The 13,025-nt window shown below is 43.1% G+C and overlaps 2 protein-coding genes across 2 annotated transcripts in view; one reads left to right on the top strand and one right to left on the bottom strand.

Moving 5' to 3' along the window:
* Window positions 1–3,377: 3,377 nt before the first annotated feature.
* LOC123770170 (dentin sialophosphoprotein) lies at window positions 3,378–12,929 on the bottom strand. Its single transcript, XM_045761841.2, has 6 exons — window positions 12,779–12,929; window positions 11,474–11,663; window positions 10,603–10,760; window positions 7,728–8,989; window positions 6,573–6,623; window positions 3,378–3,630 (listed from the first exon to the last, which is right to left on the bottom strand). Exons 1-6 carry the CDS (start codon window positions 12,912–12,914, stop codon window positions 3,526–3,528), a joined length of 1,902 nt encoding a protein of 633 aa, XP_045617797.2. The 5' UTR covers window positions 12,915–12,929; the 3' UTR covers window positions 3,378–3,525.
* Window positions 4,946–13,025, top strand: part of LOC123769994 (uncharacterized) — a 62,064-nt gene continuing 53,984 nt past the window's right edge. Inside the window, exon 1 of the mRNA XM_069301182.1 lies at window positions 4,946–5,087. The gene's annotated coding sequence lies outside the window, so the exon portion shown is untranslated. The remainder of the gene's footprint in view (window positions 5,088–13,025) is intronic.

The following is a 13,025-nucleotide window of genomic DNA, read 5'->3' as shown; positions in this document are numbered from 1 at the left end:
GACAGGCTCCAGTATGTTTCTGTGAATGATTCCATTTCTCCCACCCTAGCCATCAACATTGGTGTTCCTCAGGGCAGCATACTTGGCCCTCTCCTCTTCCTCATCTACATCAATGACCTTCCAAATGCCTCTCAACACCTCAACCCAATTTTATTTGCTGATGACACAACCTTCATTTTCTCCAGTCCTAACCCTCTTACTCTGAATGATACAGTGAATACTAAACTAAATATAGTTCATCTTTGGCTAACTGCTAACAAACTCACCCTTAGTATTCTTTCTAAGATCAGATATTATGTACCTCGCCCTGCCCTGGTGACGCTCTATTACTCTCTCATCTATCCTTATCTCAACTATGGTATTTGTTCGTGGGGTTCTACCACCCAAAATCATCAACGTTATCTAATTACTCAACACAAATCTGCTATTAGAATAATATCAAACTAGCCCCAGAAAAATCAAGATATAAAATTAAAAATATTCGAATACAACAACAAAACCACGATTTAATTTTGCCAATTATTATTCATAAATTTCATTGTAGAAGTGCCAGTGATACATGTGACTGTGTACTGGTATTGTAGAAGTGACAGTGATACATGTGACTGTGTACTGGTATTGTAGAAGTGACAGTGATACATGTGACTGTGTACTGGTATTGTAGAAGTGCCAGTGGTACATGTGACTGTGTACTGGTATTGTAGAAGTGTCAGTGGTATATGTGACTGTGTACTGGTATTGTTGAAGTGCCAGTGGTACATGTGACTGTGTACTGGTATTGTAGAAGTGCCAGTGATACATGTGACTGTGTACTGGTATTGTTGAAGTGCCAGTGGTACATGTGACTGTGTACTGGTATTGTAGAAGTGCCAGTGATACATGTGACTGTGTACTGGTATTGTAGAAGTGCCAGAGGTACATGTGACTGTGTACTGGTAACGACCAGCTCAATTATGGCGGAGGTGACGAGGACAGTCAGGTTGCTACGCCTTAACCAGTCATTGGGACGTGTTGTTGACACGTGGTTGTGTATTGTGAGGTGGTTCTTGGGATATTTTAAACTCCCATCATAATGCGTTAGAAAATAAACCGAAGCTGTGATAAAGATTCGAGCTGGTCCTTGGCGGCTCCAATGGAGAAACAATAGCTAAGTCAAGTATGAACATTGTGTAACAAATCTATTGCTTCATTAACGATTTTGCGAGAGGATCGTTAAAAATTATGAGAGACCAGAATAAAGCATTTTGTAAATACTGTAAATGTGAAGTACGAGGAAATATTACACATATTAGGCTATATTACACAAATAGGCTATAAAACAAACACATTAAAATATGGATTTAATACATAAAGACTCCAAAAACTGACCAACTGTTTATCAATATAATTCTTATTTTTATGATAAATTGTAAATTTGGTACTGTTCAGTAAAATTTTATACTTTATAGTTAATATTTTTGGTTCATTATTTAAAATACTTTTGGCAAGGGAGTCAGTTGTATCAGAGCCACGGAGGGAGGCGGTCGTGCTGGCTCGCCTCTCCGCTTGTTCTAAGGTAACTAAGTGTCCATGTTTGCTGTTGAACAGTCCTCCAGGTATCGATAAAGTATATTAGTGTTATCTTGATGTGTAAGTCAATTGTCTTTGGAATAGAATTTATTTATATAACTAGCGATAGGGAATATTCCCATAGCTAACAGTTAATAGTTTTGCTTCAAATAACAGCGTATGTTGACCTGACGGCATTTATGGTGGAATTTATATTGATAACTGGTAGAAATGAAACTTTAAAATTAACAATTAAACTAATTATATGATAAATTAGTTTTAGTTTAATATAATTAAACTAATATTATTAGTTTAATTGTTAATTTTAAAGTTTCATTACTACCAGTTAGTGCAGAATTGCAACAATATATAACCTTTCACCTTATTGTTCCCCAAAGTCTTGGAGAAAAAAAAAGGCTTACCAATGTCCCTCTAGCAGTATAAGCCAACTTCTCACCCTCCCCAGGATGCATCCCACAATAGCTGCCTAACTCCTGGGCCCCATCTATTTACTGCTAGGTGAACAGAGGCATCAGGTAAAGTAAAGAGCCTTTACTTCCAAAACTCGTACCGTGGATCCTGGGTTAACATGAGCCGACGACGCCTACTCTGCTAAACCACCCGTAAATCATTCTGATTTTACTGTATAAAGATTTCAGTAGCTGAATGTTGAGTGGAGAGATGTGTTGAGGGTCGCGGCACAGCTTCAGCAGCTGAAGGTTGAGTGGAGAGATGTGTTGAGGGTCGCGGCACAGCTTCAGCAGCTGAAGGTTGAGTGGAGAGATGTGTTGAGGGTCGCGGCACAGCTTCAGTAGCTGAAGGTTGAGTGGAGAGATGTGTTGAGGGTCGCGGCACAGCTTCAGCAGCTGAAGGTTGAGTGGAGAGATGTGTTGAGGGTCGCGGCACAGCTTCAGCAGCTGAAGGTTGAGTGGAGAGATGTGTTGAGGGTCGCGGCACAGCTTCAGCAGCTGAAGGTTGAGTGGAGAGATGTGTTGAGGGTCGCGGCACAGCTTCAGCAGCTGAAGGTTGAGTGGAGAGATGTGTTGAGGGTCGCGGCACAGCTTCAGCAGCTGAAGGTTGAGTGGAGAGATGTGTTGAGGGTCGCGGCACAGCTTCAGCAGCTGAAGGTTGAGTGGAGAGATGTGTTGAGGGTCGCGGCACAGCTTCAGCAGCTGAAGGTTGAGTGGAGAGATGTGTTGAGGGTCGCGGCACAGCTTCAGCAGCTGAAGGTTGAGTGGAGAGATGTGTTGAGTGGAGAGATGTGTTGGGTCGCGGCACAGCTTCAGTAGCTGAAGGTTGAGTGGAGAGATGTGTTGAGGGTCGCGGCACAGCTTCAGCAGCTGAAGGTTGGGTGGAGAGATGTGTTGAGGGTCGCGGCACAGCTTCAGTAGCTGAAGGTTGAGTGGAGAGATGTGTTGAGGGTCGCGGCACAGCTTCAGCAGCTGAAGGTTGAGTTGAGAAATGTGTTGAGGGTCGCGGCACAGCTTCAGCAGCTGAAGGTTGGGTGGAGAGATGTGTTGAGGGTCGCGGCACAGCTTCAGTAGCTGAAGGTTGAGTGGAGAGATGTGTTGAGGGTCGCGGCACAGCTTCAGTAGCTGAAGGTTGAGTGGAGAGATGTGTTGAGGGTCGCGGCACAGCTTCAGTAGCTGAAGGTTGAGTGGAGAGATGTGTTGAGGGTCGCGGCACAGCTTCAGTAGCTGAAGGTTGAGTGGAGAGATGTGTTGAGGGTCGCGGCACAGCTTCAGCAGCTGAAGGTTGAGTGGAGAGATGTGTTGAGGGTCGCGGCACAGCTTCAGTAGCTGAAGGTTGAGTGGAGAGATGTGTTGAGGGTCGCGGCACAGCTTCAGTAGCTGAAGGTTGAGTGGAGAGATGTGTTGAGGGTCGCGGCACAGCTTCAGCAGCTGCATAAATCAGTCAAAAAAGTTGTCAACGTCTTGGGTATGTCAACTACGCTTTGTTTCTTTTAAGTTTTTGTGTTCACTCTAGGAGAGGTCTCTTCTTCCTTCTGCGTTTTCCGCCACGCTTTCTGGTGTTGACTTTCCTGCTCCTCGAGTGCACTTCTTCCGAACTGACTTGCGTTATCTGTTGACATTACAATTGTTAATGTGACTTGTCAACTCATTATCAAATGTAAAAAATCAACTTTTAACAAAAGGCAAACAGGCAACAATAATATATTCGTTCTCAAGTATATTTTTCATAACTATTATATTTCAGTATAAGAGCTGGGCAAAAAATATATATTTGCAAAATATTTAACCCATCAGTTGTTTTCTGGGTTCCACACCACCACTGGGAGGAAAATGATTGTACTGACAATTACAATCCCACAAAAGTGTGAGGATAATTCTTTGTCACTGAGTCATCCGTTTTGTAGTGTTATCATAAATCACATATATGATACCAACCATTATTTTTTTTGTGTGGGAGATCCACCTGTGTTACCTATATGTATGGTTGTGGTATGGTGACCTACATGTGTGGTTGTGGTGTGGAAACCGACTGTATGGTTGTGATGTGGAGACCGACTGTATGGTTGTGGTGTGGAGACAGACTGTATGTTGTGGTGTGGAGACAGACTGTATGGTTGTGGTGTGGAGACTGACTGTATGATGTGGTGTGGAGACCGACTGTATGGTTGTGGTGTAGAGACAGACTGTATGGTTGTGGTATGGAGACTGACTCTATAGTGGTGGTGTGGAGACTGACTGTACGGTTGTGGTGTGGAGACAGACTGTATGGTTGTGGTGTGGAGACTGACTGTATGGTTTAATTTTTTTATTATACGATAAATACGTTATGCCGAGATACTAATGTTACTAACCCCTAGCATTATCACCTAGCATCACCACCTAGCCTAACGCTAGAATGCGTTATGCCAATAATTGTTTCACCAATTCCTAGCACAGCAAGAAAATACGTTGTGTTAGAAAATGAAAATTACTGAAAATATTCGCATCCAGGAATACGCCAAAAATTTCATACTGTCGGGATTTGCTACTGTCGATGGCGGACGGTTGCGTCAGTCAGCCGGCAACATGTGTTGACCAATCTTATATAACCTTCATTAAACTTAAGCTGCATGTTTATTCTATTAACATTTGATATTTCAGTTAGGAATAGATTAGAATTACGAAGAATAAGGGCGTATTTTCATCTCCTAGTAAATGGTTTGCCTACGTGAAATAATAGTCGGAAATAAAGTCACGTTACGTAAATCACACAAACTCTGTGATCCAGTGTTAAGAACAAAGGACATTGTTCTCTGGATATTATAGTAAATTATTGGTGTGAAAATTGACGTTAACTTAATCTAGTCATTGAATAAGTTAAAGTAAAGAGAGTGACTTATTTACTGGCACGCACCGCGGAGCTCAAAGTAGTGGCAAGAGATCCCCACACGTGAGCACGCGACAACACGCTCTCCATCTGATCCCACCAGAGCCAGCCGTTATCATCGTCCAATATTGGGAACATCCGTCCCCATAGACCTCCCAGACGTTGATGCTAGCTCCACACATCACTACACAGTGTATCCGGTTGGTATACAACTCTATATTAGGCAAAGGTGGCCACATAACCTGGATAGGAGATTAACCAACCGGTTATGCTCTAGGGGATCTAAAATAACAGTGTAGGTTAAACTGCAGGGTTATTTCTTTAATGGAACTTTATCAGGGAAATGTTAGTGCTACATGAGCTATAGTGTATTAATTCCACTGAGTGGTGATCAACAACTGGGTCCAGCCGTCTTGGGTTTACAAGTTCAAGTATGTTTATTGAGACAAGAAAAAATACATCTCAAAGGGATAGAGTAGCTTAGGCTATTTTCGGGTTTACAGGTTTCAAGTGGACGCGAGGCTTCCTCCCACGAGGCGATGATATACACCATTCACGAGAGCTTCGTCTGATGTCCCTTACCTAAATCAGCTTTACAGCTAAGATTCCTGTTTCCATTTAACTTACGTAGTTAGATCATTAACCCTATGACTATTATTGATTAGTTATTGTTGAGGTTAGAAAACACTTAATATTATTAACAGGTGGATTCAGCATTATAGGATTAACCCCCCATTCTTGTGTGCATAGGAAGGTTACAAATGAATATTAATTAAACATATAGTCCACTTTAACACAGTCCACTTTAACATACAGTCCGCTTTAACATACAGTCCGCTTAACTTCAAATAACTCAAATAAACAAATCAAATCCTGGGAATTTCCCAAAGTTGTGGTGTAGAGACCGATTGTATGGTTGTGGTATAGAGACCAACTGTATGGTTGTTGTGTGGAGACCGACTATATAGTTGTGGTGTGGAGACCGACTGTATGGTTGTGGTGTGGAGACTTACCTGTATGGTTGTGGTGTGGAGACCTACCTGTATGGTTGTGGTGTGGAGACCTACCTGTATGGTTGTGGTGTGGAGACCTACCTGTATGGTTGTGGTGTGGAGACCTACCTGTATGGTTGTGGTGTGGAGACCTACCTGTATGGTTGTGGTGTGGAGACCTACCTGTATGGTTGTGGTGTGGAGACCTACCTGTATGGTTGTGGTGTGGAGACCTACCTGTATGGTTGTGGTGTGGAGACCTACCTGAATGGTTGTGGTGTGGAGACCGACTGTATGGTTGTGGTGTGGAGACCTACCTGTATGGTTGTGGTGTGGAGACCTACCTGTATGGTTGTGGTGTGGAGACCTACCTGTATGGTTGTGGTGTGGAGACCTACCTGTATGGTTGTGGTGTGGAGACCTACCTGTATAGTTGTGGTGTGGAGACCTACCTGTATGGTTGTGGTGTGGAGACCTACCTGTATGGTTGTGGTGTGGAGACCGACTGTATGGTTGTGGTGTGGAGACCTACCTGTATGGTTGTGGTGTGGAGACCTACCTGTATGGTTGTGGTGTGGAGACCTACCTGTATGGTTGTGGTGTGGAGACCTACCTGTATGGTTGTGGTGTGGAGACCTACCTGTATGGTTGTGGTGTGGAGACCTACCTGTATGGTTGTGGTGTGAGACCTACCTGTATGGTTGTGGTGTTTTGCATTGGACCTTTAGGCTGGATTTCGATCACCTGAGGGCAGAAACAAAACTTAGTTAAGACAACACCAAGAAGGCGCAATTGGGAAACGAGAACACTGTCAGGTATCTGGTCGAACATATAACAAGCACAATTGAACTTATAAACCTACTGTTGCCGTTGGAACATGGCGCATAATACAGTACTTGTGCACAGTTCGTACAGGTGCTGCACAAGATTCTTCACCAAGATAGTAGGAGCAAGTAGTATTGGTCCTACTATCTTAACAACGCCCCGTTAGGTATTAAGACTTATTGAGGTGCGTTTTCGTATCAATAAGCATGTGACCATGATTGAAAGTACAATCTCCCACTAAGTGCAAATAACAACTGTTACTGTTGAACGACTTGAATAATGCAGACGAGGAGTCACAATAACGTGGCTGAAATATGTTGGCCAAACCACATACTAGAAAGTGAAGAGACGACGACGTTTCGGTCCGTCCTGGACCATTCTCAAGTCGATTGTGAATGGTCCAGGACGGACCGAAACGTCGTCTCTTCACTTCCTAGTGTGTAGTTTGGTCAACTTGAATGATGCCAATGTTGTCAATATTGTCCGTTACTTTGCCCCGAGACCAGAGACCAGAAATGGAAACAAGCGAGCAGCTGGTTTGAGTCCTGGCACTATATCAAGTATGCTCCTCTCCTCAATCTCTTCTGTCTTTGCTCAAACGGATAACCTTGTATTTGTGTGCTTTACCTGACCTGCGTTGGTCCGTACATCGCTGGCAAACGGGTATACTGTATATGGTTTAGCAAGACATACCTAAAACTTTCCTGACGATATTAAAACAACAATATGTACTGCAGAAGCACCAATACAAGGATTTTCTATTTGGAACAAGGACTGAAGTCTGAAATCCATCAGTCCACCCACCACCACTTCCGCTGAGTGATACAATCCGGCCATGGTTATCTTGAGACGATTTCGGGGCTTTTTATTGTCCCCGCGGCCCGGTCCTCGACCAGGCCTCCAAACATTTGCCAAACATGGTGGCAACATTTCCACTACAACAGCCGCGAGTGAACCATCCATGGGCTGAGACAAAGAGGGGACCAACAGCAACACCTGCTGAAGGAGGCGACGGTCACTCACCTTGGTCTGGACGAGAGTATCCTTGCCATCTATAGTTTCCTTGGTGGTGGTGGTGTTTACCGCGACGCGAGCGCCGTTCACATCATGGACCTCGTGGCTATCCTTGTCTCCATCTGCACTATCAGAGTCTTTCGCGGTCAGAGAGTCAAGGTTATCAATGATGTCTTTCAGGTCATCAAAGTCACTGTCATCCATGGTGTCTGTCTTATCATCAGAGACAATGTCATCCATGGTGGTGTCTGTCTTATCATCAGAGACAATGTCATCCATGGTGGTGTCTGTCTTATCATCAGAGACAATGTCATCAATGGTGTCTGTCTTATCATCAGAGACAATGTCATCAATGGTGTCTGTCTTATCATCAGAGACAATGTCATCGATGGTGGTGTCTGTCTTATCATCAGAGACATTGTCATCCATGGTGTCTGTCTTATCATCAGAGACATTGTCATCCATGGTGTCTGTCTTATCATCAGAGACAATGTCATCCATGGTGTCTGTCTTATCATCAGAGACAATGTCATCCATGGCATCTGTCTTATCATCAGAGACAATGTCATCCATGGTGTCTGTCTTATCATCAGAGACAATGTCATCCATGGTGTCTGTCTTATCATCAGAGACAATGTCATCAATGGTGGTGTCTGTCTTATCATCAGAGACAATGTCATCAATGGTGGTGTCTGTCTTATCATCAGAGACAATGTCATCGATGGTGTCTGTCTTATCATCAGAGACAATGTCATCCATGGTGTCTGTCTTATCATCAGAGACAATGTCATCCATGGTGTCTGTCTTATCATCAGAGACATTGTCATCCATGGTGTCTGTCTTATCATCAGAGACAATGTCATCAATGGTGGTGTCTGTCTTATCTTCAGAGACAATGTCATCAATGGTGGTGTCTGTCTTATCATCAGAGACAATGTCATCCATGGTGTCTGTCTTATCATCAGAGACAATGTCATCCATGGTGTCTGTCTTATCATCAGAGTCATTGTCATCGATGGTGTCTGTCTTATCATCAGAGACAATGTCATCCATGGTGTCTGTCTTATCATCAGAGACAATGTCATCCATGGTGTCTGTCTTATCATCAGAGTCATTGTCATCGATGGGTTCGTCGTTGTTGGCTGTGTCGGCGCCGAAGTCTGGGGAGGACCAGGGCGGGGTGTTGGGGGAATCATCCTTGCCAGCGAAGGGAAGCATACCCAGGAAACTGTGCACCAACACCAAGTCATTTTTCAGGCGGTGGTTCTCCTCTGGGACCAGGAAGAGATTATATAATATCATGAGTAAATTGGTTATAAGATCAATGATTAGAACATAATTTAGGAACATGGATTCTACAATACTGTTACTGTAGGTGCTGTAGTGTTAATACCAGGGATTTTACGATATAAATACCATGAATTCTACAATATTGTAGGATGTCTCCAAATGTCATCTTTGTTCAAGGTGAAGAAAAAGAAATATAGAATGTATTACACTTTTTATAAATTTACACAACGTTTCGAATCTACATGGTTCATTCTCAAGTGAATGGACAGTGCTGGGCGTATTGGGATTATACCAATAGGGAGAGCAGGTACATAAATGTACCTGTACATTGAAATAATTAACTGTAGACTGTATTACACATATTATACATACCTTATTGTTTTGTGTAATATCACTTATTGTTATGTACAATTACACTTATTGTACATACATAATATATCTGGACCTGACCTGTACAGGTACCTGTACCTGATGTCATCAATACTGGGGTCCAAAAGCCACCATTCTCATCACCTTCCCTAGAGCCGGTCGACCGAGCGGACAGCACGCTGGACTTGTGATCCTGTGGTCCCGGGTTCGATCCCGGGCGCCGGCGAGAAACAATGGGCAGAGTTTCTTTCACCCTATGCCCCTGTTACCTAGCAGTAAAATAGGTACCTGGGTGTTAGTCAGCTGTCACGGGCTGCTTCCTGGGGGTGGAGGCCTGGTCGAGGACCGGGCCGCAGGGACACTAAAGCCCCAAAATCATCTCAAGATAACCTCAAGATAGAGTGCTGCCCGGCGAGTGTCAGCGCTCCACACCCAACTCTGTGGCTTCACCAACATGTCCATGCAGCCTACACACTGCTACCATGACACAGACAGTACATAGAGACAGAGATACAGATACAGGGACCAAAAACCAGAGTCCATTTAATATGATATTGAAAGATTTGTAGTGGGTCTCGCTGGTACACAGTCAAGTGCCACGGTACTTCGTTCATTGATGAAAGTCCCAGCCTGCCTGTGTAGGGCATGTACCCAAAATCCAACAGTAATCACTGGTTAAATTTGAGTGAGACTAATCCCAATTATCTGGCTTCCAACCTGGAACAGACGGACACTTACATTTATAGATTTAAAAATACATAATCAATATAGTCTGTCTCTTTCTTATTTTTTTTCCAGCCATAACATGTCCATAACACCTCTGGTACCCCCCCCCTCCTTAACAGTGCAAGAGTTATCTTTAATCAAGAAAGGATCAATGTTACGGAGGTGGTTTACGTGCCTCATGAACGCAGAGCAGGGAAAGTGGGACGACACAGGAGCCCCAGGGGCCAGATTCACGAAAGCACTTACGCAAGCACTTACGAACGTGTACATCTTTCCTCAATCTTTGACGACTTTGGTTACATTTATTAAACAGTTTACAAGCCTGAAAACTTGCCAATCAACTGTTGTTATTGTTATAAACAGCCTCCTGGTGCTTCCGAGCTCATTAACTGTTTAATAATTGTAAACAAAGCCGCCAAAGATTGAGAAAAGATGTACAGGTTCGTAAATGCTTACGTAAGTCCTTTCGTGAATCTGGCCCCTGCAGGTCATCACTCACCCATGAGCGCCATTATGCGGTCGTTGCACGTGCTGTCATTATGACCGAAAGACTCAGCCAAGACGTAGTCAGTGTCCTCTTCCCAGTCTGGCTCACTCTCCATGTTTCCGTTCTCACTATCATAATCATAACTCTCCCAACTTTCACTGCCGTTGTCACTGTCAACATAACAACGTAAACAAACTATAAAACACTAAGAACCTAAAAATATTATAGTTTGGCCAGTGAAACATGGTATTTGAATTACTCTTTAAAACTTAAACTTTGAAAGTTTATTATAGAACCTCATTGAACACATAATAACTTAATGTTATAAAAACACATGGGGCAAAAATCTTACTGAAGCGACCATACGAGTCATAAATACTCATACTCCGCCTAAGTAAAATAGAAACAAGTAACATTTAGTGGGCCAGCCAGAGGCTTAGGGCCCGCGCAAGAATATCTCTGCAAAAAAAAAAAAGTTATAAAACATGTAGAGTATAATAATCAGGAATTTATTCAGAATAATAATCACAAGTTTGAGAATAGTAACCGCAAGTTTGCTGAAAATGTATTTTTTATTTTTACCTAAATGCAGAATTTTTAGTATGTAAATTTGACGTACAAAGGTATTTATAATTTATGAGGTCAAGCGACACACTGCATGGAGAAAACGCGCTATATGAGGATTGACAACCAGCTAGGATATGAAGGGCAGAATGAGGGTCCAGTGATCAAATCCTTTGATTGAACTGTGATCTTTTAAAAAGCGAGACCACCGCTGTACCGACCAACCCATTACTTCAGTATGAAGTAACTGAAAATACGGTCAAACAAAATACAAACTCACACAGAACACTTCCAAAGCAAAAAAAGCAGCAGCGTTTACCTAGAATTCGAATTACGTTTGTAAGGATCATTCCATATGTCATTCGTGAAATCGTCGGAGGCGCTATTCTGAGGTGACTTCTCGCCCGAGAGAGGGCCTTCAGCGGTCGGGGAGTCGTAGTTAATGAGGAGTTTCCATGAACGCCACGTTGACGAGTCCTTGTTACTCTCCTCAGACTCCATTTGTGACTCTGCCCGGAGAGAGAAACATCGTAGTTAAGTACTTAACAAAATGTCAGGGCTGCATGCACCACATAAGGGTAAGACAGGCAGTTACTAATACCATGTAGTCAAAATGTTTATAAAGTTGCTTGAACTTTATAGGCTTGAAATATGAAGATTTTTCTAGACCATATATGGTCAAAACAGGGATTTGCATGCACCATATATGGTCAAAACAGGAAGTTGTCAGCATTATGGGGAACAAAATAGAGGAACTGATTTCACCATAAGGTAAACCAACGCTGTGTTATACTGTGTTATCACGTATCCCGGAGAAAGACCAACACGGCCGTTGAGAGAGTACCAGAGTACTGCAGTATGTTGGCGCATATTACAAACATATTATCACAAACCACGCAGGCTTTGGGTTCCTGAACTTTAGTACACTTTATTTTGAGCGTTTTAGCGGCTACAAATACACGTTTTTTATGCATTGGTTGGCGGCTAAGTTAGGTGGGTGCCTTGGGTATATATATGGTAATGTGTATATATTGTAAAGTGTAAAGAATTCCTAAAATAGCTTTAAGTTGATATGTTTTGATCTTAAGGATCCAAGTAATGAAAAGAGAGTGAGGATCTTCTGTTACTTACCAAAGTGACTTGACTTGTTGCAAGCAAAAGTCTAAGGTTCCCCTTGTTTAAGTACTGTACTGCAAGGATACAACCCACAGCAGTTGCTAAACTCCGTGATATCTGTTTACTTGTAGGTGAGCAGAGGGATCAGATGAAAGGAAACGTGTCCAAACGTCTCTCTGCATTGGAAATCGAACCCGTGACATGTAGCTTGCGAGGGGTCTGAGGGAGGACTGAAGCTCGGAGTCACCCGCAGACATGACCTGCTTGTCGCTCCCTGGATCATGTTAACATATCTTTGTACCTTTCACATAATAGTAGTAGTAGGCATCCATCAGTCTCAGGAGACTATGCCGTCGCAGGAACTGTGAGTTCCAGGGATGACCTCAAAGTTGGCGAAGAAGGGCACAGGGCACACAGAATTAATTATCTAATTTGGTAATTAGAGATATAAAAGTGAATGAAAGGTGTTTAGAGTCATTAAGACACACCGTGACTCTTGATGACTTACGAGGAGCAGCGATGACAGCCGCTGCCAGCAGCAGGGCCAGGAGTGACAAGAGAAGCGTCATCTTGCGACGTGGTGCCACATCAACGGTGGTGCCACAACTAACCAGGCCGAGCCTGGCACGTTCATCTATCTCCATGTACCATAAATGCCAATAATCGCCAGCCCATTCGTTATACCAAATAAAATGACAATATTCTGAGATCATCTGCAAGATTATTATCACTTTCAGAAACATAAAGTTTACGAA

Source organism: Procambarus clarkii, chromosome 45 (genome assembly GCF_040958095.1).
Source record: "Procambarus clarkii isolate CNS0578487 chromosome 45, FALCON_Pclarkii_2.0, whole genome shotgun sequence".
Taxonomy (NCBI): Eukaryota; Metazoa; Arthropoda; class Malacostraca; order Decapoda; family Cambaridae; genus Procambarus; species Procambarus clarkii.
Note: the sequence above shows the minus strand (reverse complement) of the source record. Positions and strands in the feature narration are given on the sequence as shown.